This window comes from Eleutherodactylus coqui, chromosome 8 (genome assembly GCF_035609145.1).
Source record: "Eleutherodactylus coqui strain aEleCoq1 chromosome 8, aEleCoq1.hap1, whole genome shotgun sequence".
Lineage (NCBI taxonomy): Eukaryota > Metazoa > Chordata > Amphibia > Anura > Eleutherodactylidae > Eleutherodactylus > Eleutherodactylus coqui.
The window spans coordinates 141532512-141554048 of record NC_089844.1 but is presented as its reverse complement, the minus strand read 5'-3'; the positions used below and the strand labels follow the sequence as shown (position 1 = coordinate 141554048).

Genomic DNA, 21537 nt, shown 5'->3' with positions numbered 1-21537 from the left:
CACGAAGACGGAGGATCCCGGCGGCCATCTTCAGCGGTAAGTATTGAAGTCACCGGACCGCCGGGATTCAGGTAAGCGCTGTGCGGGTGATTTTTTTAACCCCTGCATCGGGGTTGTCTCGCGCCGAACGGGGGGGGGGTTTAAAAAAAAAAAAACCCGTTTCGGCGCGGGACATCTCCTTTAAACTTTTATAACTTTTTTTTTTTTGTTACTATTAAAAAAACTTCATTGCTCTTTTTTTCACTTTACTTTTAGGTCCCCCTGGGGGACTACAATATGCAATAGCATTACGTCATACTGCATTCTGACAGACAGCCTATCAAGCCACCCCTCGAGGATGGCTTAATAGGCTGTCTCTCAAGGCAGCCCTGGGGCCTTTCAGAAGGCCCCTGGCAGCCATGACATCTGCACGGCTCCCACGATCTCACCGCTGGGGGGCTGTATGGGACTTTAAATGCCACTGTCAGAATTGACAGCGGCATTTAATTGGGTAATAGCCGCAATCGGCCAAACAGCTGATTGCGGCTATTGCCCGCGGGTGTCAGCTGTAGTAAACAGCTGATGCCAGCGCTGTATGCAGAGAGGTCACCCCCCGCGCCCTCTCTGCATACATACCCGGACACTCCAGGACGTAAATGTACGTCCTGGAGCGGGAAGGGGTTAATGTACTGAAATTTTTTTAAAGAATTTCTAAATGGAGTAAAATGAAAACAGAAAGCCTACATTCCGCCATCTTCTGGTTTGTCTTGTTTCTGTGGCACAAAAACTGAAACAAGAATGACATAACTTTATTTTATGGGTCAGTAAGATGACTGCGAGGTGTTTTTTTTTGTTTGTTTTTTTTTGCTGTAGTACTTTTATGTTTTTTTTCCCAGACATTTAATTCTTTAAAATCGTTTTCTGCCCCAGTCTTCTGACAGCCGTAACTTTTTTATTTTTCCGTCGACGCCGTTGTCCGAGGGCTCATTTTGTGCGGTACGTCCTGTAGTTTGCGATGGTGCCGTCTTGGAATACATACATGCGCATTTCTGACATTCTGTACTATTTTTTTATTTCAGACTTTTACCATGCGACATAAATAATGTGTTACTTTAATAGATCCGACTTTTGCGGACGCAGCGATAACAGATATGTATTTTTGTTTTATTACTTCGGTTTTTATTGTAAATATGGTAAAAGTCTGTTTTGGTTTTTTTTACTTTATCACTTTATTTAAAAAAATGAGAACCTTTTTTTTTTTTCAAATTTTTTCTTTTTAGCCCCCACAGGGGACCACAGCTGGTGATGCTTTACATCATACTGTGATCTGGCCTCCCCTCAGGGATGGCTTGATAGGCATTCTGTGAACACAGCCCTGGGTCCTTTCAGAAGACCTCCAGCTACCATGACACCCACACGGCTCCCTGCGATCTCATTGAGGGAAGGGGGGCAATAAGGGACCAACGAACATCGTTCAGGGCATTTAAAGGGTAAATAGCGCCAATCAGCCGCGTGGCTGATTGCAGCTATTATCGGCGGATGTCAGCTGTAATAAACAGCCGGCACCCTGCAGCGTTAAAGAGCGCTTTACCTTGTGCCCTCAGAGCCCGGTATCTGGTTGTTTGGTCCGGCTTTGCAGAGGATTACCCAGACCGGATACAACTCTGGGAGTAAACAAGAATGCTTCCATTCATTAACAGCAAGCAAAGATCTTGAAATGGTGCGGGATTAAAACTGTGTTTTTGTTCCAGGGGTGAAGTATCTGAGGCAGGATGATGGCCGACTCCCCGGTGATGAATGGCGGGCATGCCGATCTGTGGGCATCTCATAACCAGATGGTCCTGGAACCTCCTGAAACAGGTGATCCAGAGGTAAGACATACGAGACGCTCCGCTCTCACTGCACTATAGGCGCTTCTACACAGAAGACGGATCCTCTGCTGGCTGTAATGAGCGACTGACAGTATAGCTGCCAATCAGTTCTCGTTCTGCCGCTCGCGGTACGGAGGATCACTAGTATTGGGACGACCGGTCACTAATATTGATCATCCTTCACCAGCAGCAGCTCTTGTCAGCAGCCGCCCCCCTAATTACACGGAGGATGTCCTGCCAACGAATGAGCATTTTTATGCCCCCATGAAAGATCCAGTCAGCCGGTGAGCGAGCGTTCTGAATGTTCATCAGCTGATTGGGGGGCATTCAGGCGGGCCGATGATCGGGGAGATAAACCTTCTGACAAATGTGTGTTCCCATGTAAAAGGGTCTTAAAGAATGAGCTGCACATCCAAGACTCCAAGGTATCTTGGTTCTCTACATCGGGTAATAGATGCTGGGCGCTGACCACTAATGGAATCTATTATGTTGGCCATCGCAGTTGTCATCCAGCTTTCCATGGATTCTGCATGTCATGGAAACCTGCATTATGCCGTGTTACACTCCACAGTATTGGAGGTCTTTGTGTCATTCAGGCTGCCTTCACATGGGTGAGAAAATCACGTATTGCGAGACGCACAAATCTCGCACGACTATGAACTACGTTCTTTTGACCCGGGGTAATATACATACTTTTTTATTTTGCTCTCCTTCCCTGCTGTCCTATATTTGGGTGTTCCCTCGGAACGTCTCACCCGTTGTTTTCAATGGGGCCAGAAAGATCACACAGCGTGCGATGCGAGGTTTCCCATTGGATCGCGACTGTACTTAAGTCATGGGAGGCGGTTTTGACACGAAACGCCTAACATCCGCGGGGACATCGCACAAGCGTGATATCGGGACGAGCTTCTTTGCCCGAAATATCGCTCAGCTGTGTGAAACTAGCCTCAGTGGGGAAACTAAAGCTAGATGTAACCCTCCTTAAAGTGACCCTCCAGTCCTAGACAAACAAAGATGGCCGCAGCCGTTCTCTGACTGTCTGCTGCACACTGTGAATTAGTACACATCGGTAGTCTAAAACACTACACCTGCTGTGATTGGCCAGTGTTGCCCACGGGAGCAGCGCTGACCAGTCAGAGCAGCATGCAGTGTCTCAGGATGTCTTCATTCACACCTGGAGGTTTGGATGTGCATTTTGAAACCCAAACCAGGTGAGGCTCATAAAGGGTAGACTAAAGGACGGGTTCAGTTTCTACCCTTTTTTCTTCATTTTGGTTGACTTCTGGTGTGAACAACTACACATGTGAGCACATCCTTAGACTGCGTCTGCATACTAACACACATGTGAGCACATCCTTAGACTGCGGCTGCATACTAACACACATGTGAGCACATCCTTAGACTGCGGCTGCATACTAACACACATGTGAGCACATCCTTAGACTGCGGCTGCATACTAACGCACATGTGAGCACATCCTTAGACTGCGGCTGCATACTAACACACATGTGAGCACATCCTTAGACTGCGACTGCATACTAACACACATGTGAGCACATCCTTAGACTGCGGCTGCATACTAACGCACATGTGAGCGCATCCTTAGACTGCGGCTGCATACTAACGCACATGTGAGCACATCCTTAGACTGCGGCTGCATACTAACACACATGTGAGCACATCCTTAGACTGCGGCTACATACTAACATGTGAGCACATCCTTAGACTGCGGCTGCATACTAACACACATGTGAGCACATCCTTAGACTGCGGCTGCATACTAACACACATGTGAGCACATCCTTAGACTGCGGCTGCATACTAACACACATGTGAGCACATCCTTAGACTGCGGCTGCATACTAACACACATGTGCATCAGATAGTCATAGCGGCTCGGCCGTCTGTCCAGGGCTGGAGGGTCGCTTTAAGGGAGTATTCCTATATTATACACTGGTGATATGTTGGTAATGTAGGTCGGCACTTTACCATCTCTGGGCTCCTCGCTGGTGGATGAAGTGACTGCAGCACTGATCTAGCACTGTGTCCCCTTCACTTCTTATCCATGTCCAACAGCGCCCTCACCAGGCATTGTGCAGAAACCACAGTGTGGTCACTTATATAGGGCTGGCTACACTTCCCTCACAGACGGTGCGGCTGCCTGACGATCAGGTAGATTCCTATTGGCCTTGGATGGGAGTATTCTTGCCCTTTGCTAGATTATCCTATTTCCAGGCTACGAGGGGCTGAATTATGAGAATGTCTGCTGGATTAGGCTGGGTTACATCGGAGTTGTCATTTCCAGTTTTCAGTTTCATCATTGGAGAAGAAAACTGAAAGTGCTGGAGAGCCGGATCAGAAGGTATATATGGAACGGCATCAGAATGCCCAAGGAATGCAGCAGAACATCAGTACCAGGTTGTTCCACCCCGGGCTTCGAGAAGCAGCGGCAGCGCTACGGGCTGGAGCTCATCGCCTCCGAGGACTTTGCCAGCTGTGCAGTTTTGCAGGCTCTGGGCTCCTGTATGAACAACAAGTATTCGGAGGGTTACCCAGGACAGAGGTGAGTGGGTGACACCAGTGCATCTCATCATAATGGGCAGGGCTGCTCACATAGAGACGTGTCCGTTATGATGGGGACCAGGCCTTTAAAGGAAATGCCAACTGCTGTGTGTGTCTGGTATCCTTGGTGTTATGTTTTTCCTTGAATTTGTATAGTCATGGACTAATACAAGACACATTCTAAGGATGGTTTCATGTCTGCATCAGGACCTCCAGACGGAGGTGTCCTCACAGATGTGGTTGCAAAATCGGGTAGCTGGGCGGAAAGTGGACAGACCCCGTTATAGTCAATGGGGTCCGCCCGACACTGTTTGGTTCCATCCACAGGCGGACCCCTTGGGCTGCGGAGTTTCTTCTTTTCTGTTTCCCAAACAGAGGAGGACATTGGAATCCCCAGCGCAGATGTGAAAACACCCGTAATGTTACTTAACTGTGTTCTTACAGAAAGCCCTGGTGGCGGCGACAGACAAACTGCCTGTATAATAGAGAAGGTTATTGCTGCTGTACACAGTATTGACTTCCATGGACGGTCCCAAGTTACAAACTTGTCTCCTATCCACGGGATAGGTGATAAATGTCTGATTGGTGGGGGTTCTGAATTCTCGGACCCCTGCCTATCATGAAAATGCAGGTCTTGTGTCCCCCACTGTATGAATGGAGCAGCGATCAAGCATGTGGGCTGCTGAGGCTAGCAGGGCGTGTGCGCGACTGCTACACTGTTCTTATGGGAAGCCTCAGTCCCCTCTGTTTTTGTGATCTCTGCAGATCCCAGAAGTCAGACTCTCACTGATCAGACACTTATCCTCTATCCTGTGAATAAGGAGATAAGCCTATATCTTGGGACAACCCCTGTAGAGAGGGTGCCCTTGTGTGAGATCCCTTAGACCAGGGGTCCCCAACCACCGGACCGCGGCCGGGCCGTTGTGTGTTTAGCGCCGGTCCGCGGCACCGCCGGGAACTTTTGCTCTAAACACAAGGCCCGCGGCCCGAATCCGGCCCGCTGCCTTGTGTCATGTGGCCCGCAGCGTGCCAACGCCGCTGAGAACTGAAGCGATTACCAGCGGGGGTGCCGCAGCTCCCCGCTGGTAATCGCGCTGATCCCGGCGCACACTGACCTCAGTGTGCAGCCAGGATTCTCCTCCCCGAGTCTCCTGCTCATTAGTTCCGCAGGAGAGGACTCGGGGAGGAAGCGTTCCGGGCTGCACACTGACGTCAGAGCAAGCAGACAGAGAGCGACGCTGTAGTAAGTATATGGGTTGGGGGGCTGCTTAGAATTGCGGGGGGGGGGGGGGGTTTGCCTATTACTGCGGGGGCTGCTTACTACTGGGGGGGCTGCCTATTACGGGAGGGAGGGGTGCTGCATATTATGGGGGGGCTGCCTATTACTGGGGGGTGGGGGCTGCCCATTACTGGGAAGGGGGGGCCTGCCCATTACTGGGAAGGGGGGGACCTGCCCATTACTGGGAAGGGGGGGACCTGCCCATTACTGGGAAGGGGGGGACCTGCCCATTACTGGGAAGGGGGGGACCTGCCCATTACTGGGAAGGGGCTGCCCATTACTGGGGGGGGGGGACCTGCTTATTACTGGGGGGGCTGCCTATTAAGCGGGGCTGCTTATTACTGGGGTGGGGACCTGCTTATTACTGGGGGGGTTGCTTACTGGGGGGGGCTGTCTATTACGCGGGGCTGCCTATTACTACCGGGGGCTGCCTATTACTGGGGGGGGGGTTGCTAACGGGGGGGGGGGGCTACTTATTACAGGGGAAGGGGCTGCCTATTACAGGGGAAGGGGCTGCCTATTACTGGGGGGGCCTGCTTATTACTGGGGGGGGGACCTGCTTATTACAGGGGAAGGGGCTGCTTATTACTGGGGGGGGCTGCTTATTACTGCGGGGGGGCTGCTTATTACTGGGGGGGCTGCTTATTATTGGATGGCGTGGGGGCTACTTATTACATGGTAAGGGGCTGCCTATTACGGGGGCGGCGCTGTCTATTACTGGGGGACCTGCTTATTATGGGGGGGGCCTGTTTATTACTGGGGGAGGGGCTGCTAATAACTGAGGGGTGCGGGCTGTCTATTACTGAGGGGGGAGATAAATTATATGCTGCCCTATCTGTGTGCTGGGGGGGGATAGATTATATACTGCCCTATGTGTGTACTGCCAGGACATTCTAAATGTCATAATTAAATAAGAATGCACTAAACTCCAACCCCCTTCATAACCCCGCCCCATATAACCAAAGCCCCGCCCATGTCCCGCCCAACCCTTACGGGCCTTGTAAAACTGGTCTTGCTTGAAGCCGGTCCCTGGTGCCAAAAAGGTTGGGGACCACTGCCTTAGACAATCCCCCATCCCAGAGAGACCCAACTAGGAGCCCCTCATATTGAGTGTTAGAGCTGCTTTACATGAAGGGTATGAAGACTTCTGCAACAAAAATGTCTGTTCCAGACAGTCTCTTGCTGTTTTCTGCATACAGCGCTATTCGGGTTATGTGATTCCTGTGCAACAAACCCTGCGTTAGGGAGCTCTTCCATCGGCCAATTCTTGGCTACATGTAACCTGTGCTGGTCGAGAAAGCATTGTGATCAGCGCTTCATCACTGCGTTCACACACGGCAGATGATTGCATGAAGACGAACAATTGTTAGTATGATTGTTCAGCTGGCGCTGCAGATTTTAGTGCAGTCGGCACAAGAATCAATGTCGCCATACACGCAACACGTGGATTTTGGTGTATTTTTCACACCCTTATTTGAAGGGGTGGAATTCATACTGAATATCCACAGTAGAAGCTGACATGCTGCGGACTTAAAACCGCACCACATATCAGTTCTGTACTGACTTGTGCAGATCTTTATGCACCATGTGGAAGAGGTTTACATCTCCTCCACGCGGCTCAGACTGGAAATGCTGTGGATCTTCTGTTCAGAAATTGTGCAAAATTTACACCTTGTGTGAAGCTCCTCTAGCAGGCGCTATACTACACTAGGACACCAAAAAGAGGGTCTTCATGTTCTCTCCTGCGTCTACTGACAGGTACTATGGCGGCACGGAGCACGTGGATGAGTTGGAGAGGCTGTGCCAGAAGAGGGCTTTGGAAGCGTACAGCTTGGACCCACAGAAATGGGGGGTGAATGTGCAGCCTTATTCAGGTGAGTCCATGAAGTAATATAACATGCACATTCACTAATTACTGCACCCACAGATTGTAATGGTGCGTATTACACACCAAAAAAAGACGTGCACCTAATATATCTGTGAAAAACGTAGGTCCGACTGGCCCAATGTAAATCAATGGGGTTTTTAATGTATTCTAGTAGTTATATTCTTGTACATAGGAGCAGTATTATAGTAGGTATATTATTGTACATAGGGGGGCAGTATTATAGTAGTTATATTCTTGTGCATAGGAGGCAGTATTATAGTAGTTATATTCTTGTACATAGGGGGCAGTATTATAGTAGTTATTCTCTTGTATATAAGGGACAGTATTATAGTAGGTATATTATTGTACATAGGGGGGCAGTATTATAGTAGTTATATTCTTGTACATAGGGGGCAGTATTGTAGTAGTTATATTCTTGTACATAGGGGGCAGTATTATAGTAGTTATATTCTTGTACATAGGGGGCAGTATTATAGTAGTTATATTCTTGTACATAGGGGGCAGTATTATAGTAGTTATATTCTTGTACATAGGGGGCAGTATTATAGTAGTTATATTCTTGTACATAGGGGGCAGTATTATAGTAGTTATATTCTTGTACATAGGGGGCAGTATTATAGTAGTTATATTCTTGTACATAGGGGGCAGTATTATAGTAGTTATATTCTTGTACATAGGGGGCAGTATTATAGTAGTTATATTCTTGTACATAGGGGGCAGTATTATAGTAGTTATATTCTTGTACATAGGGGGCAGTATTATAGTAGTTATATTCTTGTACATATGGGCAGTATTGTAGTAGTTATATTCTTGTACATATGGGCAGTATTATAGTAGTTATATTTTTGTACATATGGGCAGTATTATAGTAGTTATATTTTTGTACATATGGGCAGTATTATAGTAGTTATATTCTTGTACACAGGAGGCAGTATTATAGTAGTTATATTCTTGTACATAGGGGGCAGTATTATAGTAGTTATATTCTTGTACATAGGGGGCAGTATTATACTAGTTATATTCTTGTACATAGGGGGCAGTATTATACTAGTTATATTCTTGTACATAGGGGGCAGTATTATAGTAGTTATATTCTTGTACATAGGGGGCAGTATTATAGTAGTTATATTCTTGTACATATGGGCAGTATTATAGTAGTTATATTCTTGTACATAGGGGCAGTATTATGGTAGTTAAATTTTGGTACATAGGAGGCAGTATTATAGTAGTTATATTCTTGTACATAGGAGGCAGTATTATAGTAGTTATATTCTGGTACATAGGAGGCAGTATTATAGTAGTTATATTCTGGTACATAGGGAGCAGTATTATAGTAGTTATATTCTTGTACATAGGGGGACAGTATTATAGTAGTTATATTCTTGTACATAGGTTGGCAGTATTATAGTAGGTATATTCTTGTACATATGGGCAGTATTATAGTAGGTATATTCTTGTACATATGGGCAGTATTATAGTAGGTATATTCTTGTACATATGGGCAGTATTATAGTAGTTATATTCTTGTACACAGGAGGCAGTATTATAGTAGTTATATTCTGGTACATAGGGGGCAGTTTATAGTAGTTATATTCTTGTACATAGGGGGCAGTATTATAGTAGTTATATTCTTGTACATAGGGGGGCAGTATTATAGTAGTTATATTCTTGTACATAGGGGGGCAGTATTATAGTAGTTATATTCTTGTACATAGGGGGGCAGTATTATAGTAGTTATATTCTTGTACATAGGGGCAGTATTATAGTAGTTATATTCTTGTACATAGGGGGCAGTATTAGAGTAGTTTTATTCTTGTACATAGGGGCAGTATTATAGTAGTTATATTCTTGTACATAGGAGGCAGTATTATAGTAGTTATATTCTTGTACATAAGGAGCAGTATTATAGTAGTTATATTCTTGTACATAGGAGGCAGTATTATAGTAGTTATATTCTGGTACATAGGAGGCAGTATTATAGTAGTTATATTCTTGTACATAGGGGGCAGTATTATAGAAGTTATATTCTTGTACAGAGGAGCAGTATTATAGTAGTTATATTCTTGTACATATGGGCAGTATTATAGTAGTTATATTCTTGTACATAGGAGGCAGTATTATAGTAGTTATATTCTGGTACATAGGAGGCAGTATTATAGTAGTTATATTCTTGTACATAGGGGGCAGTATTATAGAAGTTATATTCTTGTACAGAGGAGCAGTATTATAGTAGTTATATTCTTGTACATATGGGCAGTATTATAGTAGTTATATTCTTGTACATAGGGAGCAGTATTATAGTAGTTATATTCTTGTACATAGGGAGCAGTATTATAGTAGTTATATTCTTGTACAGAGGAGCAGTATTATAGTAGTTATATTCTTGTACATAGGGGGCAGTATTATAGTAGTTATATTCTTGTACATAGGGGGCAGTATTATAGAAGTTATATTCTTGTACATAGGAGGCAGTATAAAAGTGTATGCACCAAGCACAGGAGAACATTTAAGAACTTGATAAAGGAAAGGATACACGTGATACTTTGCTGGGGACTTCCATAATGATTACGAATATTGGTGATTCATCTATATACATTGCCCTGAAGGTGATCTCACCCGTGATCTGTAGGATCTTTATTTAGGATTATGTGTGATCTCTCTGTATTGGAGACACATGTGGAATATTATATGTGTACACCTTGTTTTTAAGGAATATTATTAAAGGTTATATTTGAAAAAAATACATTTTTTTCTGTTCTTCTCGGTGATGGAATAGTTGTTATAAGGACCTTTCTGCCGCGGTGATTTGCTTATAATTGAAATGGCAGGTTTTCTGTCAGGGAGCATCAATACTGCCCCCTGGCTATTAGAGGCCAAATTAGTTTTCTCGAATAAAGATCTGGATATACATACTCAAGCTACTTTGATTAATTATGCCTTTAAGATTCTCACTAGGCCCTATAAAAAAGCAAATGGAATGTGCGCCACAAGGTCCTGTTGTTCCTTTCTGAAGTCACCGATCTCAAATCCCCTAAACATAGGGAGAGCTGCAGGGTAAAAAAGGGGTTCCCAGTAGAGAGCCCCCCAAAAACAAGAAAACAATACACAGTTAAAAAAAACGCAGCGCAGAGTTTTTATTTAACTAGGCCCTATAAGGAATGTATAAGGTCATGGTGGGAGGTGCAGAGGCTGACCAACTATTTAGAACACAAAATAGTACCTCACGGGCTGAGGGTTCACATTTTGCCACCACCAAAACTAAGAACGGGTCCCTTCATGACACGGTGGGAGAAAGAGGCCACTGAAAGCTCTTTTAGGCTCATAAATCTATTATTAGAGGAAGAGAAGATAAATCTAGAAAAGAAGAGTAAGAGCTTAGAGGAAATGATTAAGGATACCCGGGGGTTCTCAGGAGAGACAGAAGATGAGAAAAAGGAGAAAACACTCAAACCTGCAATAGAAAAGTATACTGGATATCTGAGGGAACGGAAACCTCTTCAGTGCAATAGGGATCTCTGTGATCTCTGGTAATGAGTAGTCTAAAGAGGGTCCTACCCACAGAGACCTAGGGGTAGGGGTGGCACTATACCCAGAATGTGTGGTAGGGGAAGATTTAACTCAAATGGAGCATAGTTTTTAGACCCACTAATTTTGAAATATATGTTGAGGAATCGCGGTGGCATGGGGTTTCCTGAATAGCGGTCAATAGGTTTTCCCCCGTGAGAAGTCTGATCAATTCTCATGAGAGGCAATCGCACTCTGCACCCCCAGCCATGAAAGATGATTTACAGATCATCAATGTATCCTGAAGGGTCAGAGGTTGAGCAGGCAGTAATGAGGAAAGGCTTGTCCTTGATTCCTACTAATAAATTTGACTGTTCCACTTGGACCAAGGATGTTTCACTGTTCTTAAGAAAGTTACGCTGGCACAAGTTTGTTTGTTTTGTTTTTTTTTCTATCCAGAGCAGGAAAAAAATGCTCTGAGTTGGGTCTTAATCCGAGTGAGCTGGATACTCTTACTATGTTAGATGTGTACCTCTCTGGTTCAAAAAGAATTGCACAGCTTGCAGTTCGCCTGAGTGGGAGATAGAGCTGTAGAGGGATTCTACATCCAAACTTGCCAGCTTCGTATCCGGTGATTATATGCCTTCCAGCCGTTTGAGTACATCCGTGGTATCTCTCGTATAAGCTGGTAATGCCTCAACAAACGGTCTCAGGATAATATCCAGATACTTGCTACTTCCTTGGGACGATCACCAACACTATCGGTCTACCTTTCAGTGGCGCCAAACCTTTATGTACCTTAGGTAGCCCATAGAAAGGCGCGATTTGAGGAGTTTGTAGATAGAAATTCAAAACCTCCTTTGAGATGCCCATAATGAATCGCCTTGCGGGTGGTGCTACACTAACCATAAAGCTACAGTGCCAGTCAATCACAGCGCTTGCTTAGTGACGCACGCAAAGGAGCTGGTGGAATAAGCGGAGAGGCAGGTGACAAAGCCACTGTTTTTCCAATGGCAATCTCCTAGTGGTTAATTTCGGTTGGCTCTTTCAGGGTTTTCAGGACGCGGAGCTACGATTTCGGCCAGAATTTTGCGTTCTGTTGTGATAAGTAAAATGCGCGCGTCTCCCTGAGGGCAAAGACTCTGCGGTTGGCGGCATAGAAATAGTGCTCAGGTTTACAGTCACGATTGGACGGTACTATGGGTCGACCGCCACAAAGGCGAAGGGGTGCGGCAGTGGAGCTGCGAGGCCCGGCGAGCCAACCCAGATGAGGGTCAGCGTCACCCATAGCCACCTACGTTTTTGGTGGCTAACAGCTTGGTGGGCAGTGCAGCGTTCGGGTTGCTGGTAGAAATGGCGCCTTGGCGCCATGTGCAGAATGTAAGAGGCCTGTAATGATTTTCTCTGGTCTTCTATATATACAAACTGTTGGGTTAAATGGACGTCCACGGGAGTGTGGCAGGGAAATTGCAGTGTGTAACGGAACTATGTTGTGCGGTGATGATTTAAGTTTTGTTGGTTTTGAATTCTTCTCTAGTTAGAGTAAAAGGATGTGAAATGAGTGGTTAATTGAATACAGAGGCCAGAGGGTGGGGTCTGGTACAAAGCCTAGGCCACTAAGGTAAAAAGTAGAGCGCGCTGCGCAGAAATCCACCGGAACACATGATGGTAGGGGTCTGGTACAAAGCCTAGGCCACTAAGGTAAAAAGTAGAGGGCGCTGCGCAGAAATCCACCGGAACACATGATGGTATGCCCTCAGCTGCCACTCTACCCCCCCAGCAAGCTGGGTACTCATTGCACCGACCTCGGAAGGATGGAAGGCTGAGTCGACCCTGAACCGGCTACCTGGCCTATGCGGGGTTTGAACCTGCATTCTTCAGGTCGTGAGCGAGAGCATGCACGGCCACTGCCCTAATGCTCTGCGCCACACGAGGCTCACAATGTAACTAGGTGTCGGTTTACATCTATAATCCTGGTCCAGTGTCTAGCTTTGGAAACGAGATGCCATATAGACAGGCGTGGAGGCTCTGGTACCCTGCTGTACCGCCTCTAGCTTGGATACAAGATGTGCTACGGTGTGGTGGGGCATGGATGCTGTAGTGCCAAGTTGGGCCACCTCTTGCTTGGATTCAGGATTTGATACGGGCGGGCATCGAATCCCTAGTGCCCTGTTGGGACACCTCCAGCTTTCGTATAAGATGTGATACGGGGGTGGGAGCTGCAGTAGCCTGTTTCACCGCCTTTAGCTTGGATACAAGATTTGATACCGGGGGGCATGGATGCTCTAGTGCTAAGCAGGGCCACCTTTTGCTTGGATGCAAGATGTGATACGGGCTGGCATGGACTCTCTAGTGCCCTGTTGCTCCAGCTTTCATAGAAGATGTGATACGGTTGGGCATGGAGGCTCCCGTTCACTGTTGTACCACCTCTGACAGCTGAGCTGTCATCAGCTCCCTTCCGACAATGCTTTCAGTTTTCAGGCCCCGTAAGGTGTTACACCCCTGGGGTTCAGCTGCAGCACCACCGGCCGCACTGTGTTCTAATGCCAATTTGGAGCCATTACCCTGGGCGCGGGCCTATGGCTGACATACGGGAGTGTCCAGTTACACCAACTGACACCTGGAGTAAGACATAAGATTTCTGGAGGCTGCACCTGAACAGGGGGAAGAAAAAGGGAGCTGCATGTACTGCAGACTAGGACGACAGGTTTCCAGACAATCTTGGGGAAGCAGAGCCACACAATAGACTTACTTGCAAATACAGATCCAAGTGGGAACATTGGACTGATAACAAGTTACAGGACACAGAACCAACATGAGTGCTCACCCTAGGGCAGTGTTCCCCAGTTCCAGTCCTCAGGGACCGCCAACAGGCCATGTTTTCAGGATTTCCTCAGTATTGCACAAGTGATGTAATTATCATCAGTGCCCCAGACTACTCCGACAACAGTGGGGGTCCTGTATACTAACATGATCTGATTATATGAGGATAACGCCCCCTAGTGCCATTCACAGGGTTCCCTCCTTTCATAGCGCAGACCTGCTGCTGATCAGTTGATTACATGGATCCTGCAGCTATCACCAGGTGACTGCCCCCAGCAGGATTAGTGTAGCACTACATGGTGCTCATGTAAATAACTGGGCGTCATGTAATACAGGGTCACTCAGTCTTAGGGTGCATTCACACGAACGTATATCGGCTCGGTTTTCACGCCGAGCCGATATACGTTGTCCTCATGTGCAGGGGGGGAGGCTGGAAGAGCCCAGGAGCAGGAACTGAGCTCCCGCCCCCTCTCTACCCCTCTGCACTATTTGCAATGAAGAGAGGCGGGGCGGAGGCGGGGCTAATTCGCGGACCTTAGCCCCACCCTGTTCTGCCTCCTCTCATTGAAAATACTGCAGAGGGGTAGAGAGGGGGCGGGAGCCTCAGTTCCTGCTCCTGGCTCTTCCAGGCTTCCCCCCCCCCCTGCAGATGAGTAGGACGTATATTGGCTCGGCGTGAAAACCGAGCCGATATACGCTCTTGTGAACGCACCCTTACAGAGCAGGAACCCATCTTTAACCCCTTGAGGACACAGACATTATTTGCCTCTTCATTTTCATGTTTTATGTCTCCGCCTTCTAAGAGTCGCAACGGTCATATATTTTTTTTGTCCCTTTTTTTTTCTTGTGGGACGAGTTATAGTTGTTAATGTTACCGGTTAATGTACCAAATAATGTCCTGAAAAACTGAAATAAGTACTGTATATACAGCATAGCTCTGTGTATATGAGTACTCTGTATATACAGCATAGCTCTGTGTATATGAGTACTCTGTATATGCAGAATAGCTCTGTGTGTATATGAGTACTCTGTATATGCAGCATAGCTTTGTGTATATATGTACTCTGTATATGCAGCATAGCTCTGTGTATATATGAGTACTCTGTATATGCAGCATAGCTCTGTGTATATGAGTACTCTGTATATGCAGCATAGCTCTGTGTATATGAGTACTCTGTATATGCAGCATAGCTCTGTGTGTATATGAGTACTCTGTATATGCAGCATAGCTCTGTGTGTATATATGTACTGTATATGCAGCATAGCTCTGTGTGTATATATGTACTGTATATGCAGCATAGCTCTGTGTGTATATATGTACTGTATATGCAGCATAGCTCTCTGTGTATATATGTACTGTATATGCAGCATAGCTCTGTGTGTATATGAGTACTCTGTATATGCAGCATAGCTCTGTGTATATGAGTACTCTGTATATGCAGCATAGCTCTGTGTGTATATGTACTGTATATGCAGCATAGCTCTGTGTATATGAGTACTCTATGTGCAGCATAGCTCTGTGTATATGAGTACTCTGTATGTGCAGCATAGCTCTGTGTATATGAGTACTCTGTATATGCAGCATAGCTCTGTGTGTATATGAGTACTCTGTATATGCAGCATAGCTCTGTGTATATATGTACTCTGTATATGCAGCATAGCTCTGTGTATATATGAGTACTCTATATGCAGCAGAGCTCTGTGTATATATGTACTCTGTATATGCAGCATAGCTCTGTGTATATATGAGTACTCTGTATATGCAGCATAGCTCTATGTATGAGTACTGTATATGCAGCATAGCTTTGTGTATATGAGTACTGTATATGCAGCATAGCTCTGTGTATATATGTACTGTATATGCAGCATAGCTTTGTGTATATGAGTACTGTATATGCAGCAAAGCTCTATGTATATATGTGTATATATACACTCTGTATATGCAGCATAGCTCTGTGTATATATGAGTACTCTGTATAAGCAGCATAGCTCTCTGTGGATATGAGTACTCTGTATATGCAGCATAGCTCTATGGATATGAGTACTCTGTATATGCAGCATAGCTCTGTGTGTATATGAGTACTCTGTATATGCAGCATAGCTCTTTGGATATAAGTACTCTGTATATGCAGCAGAGCTCTGTGTATGAGTACTGTATATGCAGCAAAGCTCTGTGTGTATATGTACTGTAAATGCAGCATAGCTTTGTGTATATGAGTACTGTATATGCAGCATAGCTCTGTGTATATATGTGTATATATACACTCTGTATATGCAGCATAGCTCTGTGTATATATGAGTACTCTGTATATGCAGCATAGCTCTCTGTGGATATGAGTACTCTGTATATGCAGCATAGCTCTGTGGATATGAGTACTCTGTATGTGCAGCATAGCTCTGTGTGTATATGAGTACTCTGTATATGCAGCATAGCTCTTTGGATATGAGTACTCTGTATATGCAGCATAGTTCTGTGTATATATGTACTGTATATGCAGCATAGTTCTGTGTATATATGTACTGTATATGCAGCATAGCTCTGTGTATATATGTACTGTATATGCAGCATAGCTGTGTGTATATGTACTGTATATGCAGCATAGCTCTGTGTGTATATATGTACTGTATATGCAGCATAGCTCTGTGTGTATATATGTACTGTATATGCAGCATAGCTCTGTGTGTATATATGAACTGTATATGCAGCATAGCTCTCTGTGTATATATGTACTGTATATGCAGCATAGCTCTGTGTATATGTGTACTGTATATGCAGCATAGCTCTGTGTGTATATATGTACTGTATATGCAGCATAGCTCTGTGTGTATATATGTACTGTATATGCAGCATAGCTCTGTGTATATATATTTATGTACTGTATATGCAGCTAAGCTCTGTGTATATTTGTACTGTATATGCAGCATAGCTCTGTGTGTATATGTACTGTATATGCAGCATAGCTCTGTGTATATATGTACTGTATATGCAGCATAGCTCTGTGTGTATATATGAACTGTATATGCAGCATAGCTCTGTGTATATATGTACTGTATATGCAGCATAGCTCTCTGTGTATATATGTACTGTATATGCAGCATAGCTCTGTGTATATATATTTATGTACTGTATGTGCAGCTTAGCTCTGTGTGTATATATGTACTGTATATGCAGCATAGCTCTGTGTGTATATATGTACTGTATATACAGCATAGCTCTCTGTGTATATATGTACTGTATATGCAGCATAGCTCTGTGTGTATATATGTACTGTATATGCAGCATAGCTCTGTGTGTATATGTACTGTATATGCAGCATAGCTCTGTGTATATATGTACTGTATATGCAGCATCGCTCTGTGTATATATGTACTGTATATGCAGCATAGCTCTGTGTATATATGTACTGTATATGCAGCATAGCTCTGTGTGTATATATGTACTGTATATGCAGCATAGCTCTGTGTGTATATGAGTACTCTGTATATGCAGCATAGCTCTTTGGATATAAGTACTCTGTATATGCAGCAGAGCTCTGTGTATGAGTACTGTATATGCAGCATAGCTCTGTGTGTATATATGTACTGTATATGCAGCATAGCTCTGTGTGTATATATGTACTGTATATGCAGCATAGCTCTGTGTGTATATTTATGTACTGTATATGCAGCATAGCTCTGTGTGTATATTTATGTACTGTATATGCAGCATAGCTCTGTGTGTATATTTATGTACTGTATATGCAGCATAGCTCTGTGTATATATGAGTACTCTGTATATGCAGCATAGCTCTGTGTGTATATATGTACTGTATATGCAGCATAGCTCTGTGTGTATATATGTACTGTATATGCAGCATAGCTCTGTGTGTATATATGTACTGTATATGCAGCATAGCTCTGTGTGTATATATGTACTGTATATGCAGCATAGCTCTGTGTGTATATTTACTGTATATGCAGCATAGCTCTGTGTATATATGTACTGTATATGCAGCATAGCTCTAAATTTCTAAGTGGGGTAAAGTGAACTTGCGGATTTCTGATTGCTCATACAGTATAATGCAATATTATGGTATTGCATTATACTATATTTTAACAGCCTGCCTATTGAGGAAAAAGATACAAACTCAATGCAGATGTTGTCTGAAGGAAAGGCACACACTAGCTATGAATGATAGTTGCATCCAAGAGACTCAGGTACTACGTGCATTAGACAGCACGCTGTCCATGTGCTATCCGATGTAAGCGGGCACAGCACACCTACATGCATTGGCATATGCTATTTCATGTCTGTGATATGGACAGGAAAACCGCATGTAATGAGTTTTTTTTGCCACAGATGATTGATCTGTGTGAAAATCTGTCAATGTACATGTGCTCATAGCCCTATAACGGGCCATGTGCTGTCCGTCGACTTACCCGAAATATACTGGTATGCAGGGGGTTTAGTCAATTTCACCCCAGTGCAGTAAGACCACAGCACTAACCACACTGCCGGCCCGGGGGTTTGGTACGTTACACATTACATATAGTAATTTGTGCCAGAAGAACTTTTCTCACCACTTTTTTCTTTGTGCTTTGGATGTGATGCAGATTATCAGAAACAATGTGGTCTACAGAGATTAGCAGCCTCGGCTTTGGATCAGGTAAGGCTGGAATACCTTCCGATGTATAGGAATACCATGGGATATGTTGCTTATAGGCTCCCACTTTAATAAAACATATACAGGGTGGTATATATAGATTTCTCTTGTATAGGTGTATATTGAGTTGTGTTGTTTACCATACGATTCCATGACTCAAAAATGGTACTGAGATCTACTGACCCAACAGAGGCTGAAGGGAGGCTCTTTTGGTGTCTGTTGGGTGAGTGGATCCTGATGGATACGTTTGGCACATTTATTGATTGATGCAGTGAGGACACAAGGCACACAGCAGTTGTGAACTTGATCTTAGTGGTGAGCTCAGACTGCAGGAGATGGCCCACCTGGACAACCACTTCTCTAAAGCATATTGTCCTGGGGATAGGTAATTGCAGCCGGTTTGGATATTGAAACTGGTGACCATGTAGTACAGGGTGGAGATAGAGAGAACAGATGGCTGCTAACTGACCTTTATACGCTCTACTCTGAGCAGTGAGCAGGTTACATATATTGGTCAGTTTTGTGCCTCTTCCTCTACATCCATGATTGAGCTCATTATCTGCTTGTTCTCTCTTCAGCTTATGCCAGCGTCACGTCGGCGGAGGAGTTCCGACTGGTGACGAAATGTATGCAACTCCTGACGTCCCCTCTCTTCAAGAAGGAGGTGAGTAAATGTGCCAGCTATCATGGACATGTATATATGTAGTCACCTGAGCACACAATTTACTGATCCACTCTCTTTTAAGCGCCTCATGCCAACAAACCCGGAAGCCCAGAGACAATATCGGCCAACTCGTGAAATCATCAGACCAAGACCAACAAAGGTAGAGTTGGCACTGCGAGCAAGAGCAGCCATCGCTCGCATGCTATGTGAGGGGCTGGAGGATGAAGATGAGGAAGAAAAGAAGGAAGAAAATGAGGAGAACATTGAGGATGAGGAAGTAGAGGAGAAGAAGGAAAAAGGAGAGGAAGACGATAATAACATTCAGGATGAGGAAGTAGAGGAGGAGGAAAGAGAGGAAGAAGATCTTGAGGATGAGGAAGAAGAGGACCGGGAATCCAACAGTGGTGATCCATCTGACCCACTGAGAGGGATTTAGGACCGGTCACTGAGAAGAAGCAGGATCAGGCAGCGCTCCATCCGCCACGACAGCCCCCGTATGTGGGGCAAGAAGAACATCATGTGGACGATCCTGCGAAGAACCCTCCACCTCTGAACTATTGCAGTAACATCAGCAATAGTAATAATAATATAATAATAATATTTATAATAGTAATTGTAGTAACAAAAATAAATTAATAGTAGAATAATAAAAATAATAAGATCAGCAATAATAGTAGAAGGGATTTGATCCGGGGTTCTAGGACCGATCGCCTTTTCCCGGGGTCAAGAAGGAATTTTTCCCTGGTCACCAATTGGCTGAATGTGTCCAGGGTTTTTTCGCCTTCTTCTGGATCAACAATGTTAGGGTTAGGCACAGTGTAATATTAGTATACATGTAATAACAGTGTAATGTTAGTAATAAGAAACAATAGTAGTATTACTCTTAAAATGATAATAAAATAGTATTTATAATATAATAACAGTTAGGAATTTTCTTAATTCCTCTAGAGGCTTTGATCCGGGGTTCTAGGACCGATCGCCTTTTTTCGGGGTCAAGAAGGAATTTTTCCCTGTTCACCAATTGGCTGAATGTGTCCAGGGTTTTTTCGCCTTCTTCTGGATCTAAAGTTTTAGGGTTAGGTATAGCGTGATATTAGTAATAGTGTAATAATAATAGTATTAGCATATAAGTAATAATAGTGTAATATTGGTCATTATAAACAATAGTAATAATAATCTTAAAATCATAATATAATAGTGTTAATAAGGTTTATAATATAATACTACTAGGAATTTGTTAATTGTTTTAGAGGTTTTGATCTGGGGTTCTAGGACCGATCGCCTTTTCCCGGGGTCAAGAAGGAATTTTTCCCTGGTCACCAATTGGCTGAATGTGTCCAGGGTTTTTCGCCTTCTTCTGGATCAATAACTATAGCGTTAGGGTTAGTGTAATATTACTAATAGTGGAGTATTAATAGTATAAGCAAGCGTAATAATGTTGTAATACTAGTAATTCTAAAAAATAATTACCTTCTGTATAAACAATGTAATAATATTAGTTGTAGGTTAAATAATAGGAAATCGTAAACATTGTAAATTGCTTTAGAGGCTTTGATCCGGGGTTCTAGGACCGATCGCCTTTTACCGGGGTCAAGAAGGAATTTTTCCCTGGTCACTAATTGGCTTAATGTGTCCAGGGTTTTTTCGCCTTCTTCTGGATTCTAAAGTTTTAAGGTTAGGTATAGCGTGATATTAGTAATAGTGTAATATTAGTAGTATTAGGATATAAGTAATAATGTAATATTAGTAATATAAATACTAGTAATAATACTCTTAAAATCATAATATAATAGTAATTATAATCTAATATCAGCCAGGAATTTGTTCATTGCTTTAGAGGCTTTGATCCGGGGTTCTAGGACCGATCGCCTTTTCCCGGGGTCAAGAAGGAATTTTTCCCTGGTCACCAATTGGCTGAATGTGTCCAGGGTTTTTTCGCCTTCTTCTGGATCAACAATGTTAGGGATAGGCATCTTAGAATTAGTAATAGAACAACATAGTACACTGATAATAGGAGTAACCTTATAATACTAGTGATGGGGTATAAATGGTCTAATGATTCTAGCAGTAGTCTGATAGCTTCATATACAACATAATAGCGTTAGAGTAACAATAACATAATAGTAATAATAGTGATGGAATAATAATAGTAGAATGATAAAACTAGTGATATTATAACAACAGTGATAGGAAAACAGTGTAATAATACTAGCGATATAATAAAAGTATATACTGGAAATAAACAACCTTAGAAATATATCCTGTGTGCCGTCTGGTTTATACTAGTAAGAAAGAAAGATGTGTGAGATTTGGGTAAAAGGGCC

General features: G+C 44.0%; 1 protein-coding gene across 1 annotated transcript; it reads left to right on the top strand.

Moving 5' to 3' along the window:
• The first annotated feature begins 1317 nt into the window (after positions 1–1317).
• On the top strand, positions 1318–19184 carry LOC136576937 (uncharacterized). Its single transcript, XM_066576585.1, has 6 exons — positions 1318–1469; positions 1731–1850; positions 4156–4413; positions 7450–7565; positions 18500–18552; positions 19128–19184. The coding sequence occupies exons 2-6, from the start codon at positions 1777–1779 to the stop codon at positions 19167–19169; spliced, it is 543 nt and encodes a 180-aa protein (XP_066432682.1). The 5' UTR covers positions 1318–1469; positions 1731–1776; the 3' UTR covers positions 19170–19184.
• The last annotated feature ends 2353 nt before the right edge of the window (positions 19185–21537 follow it).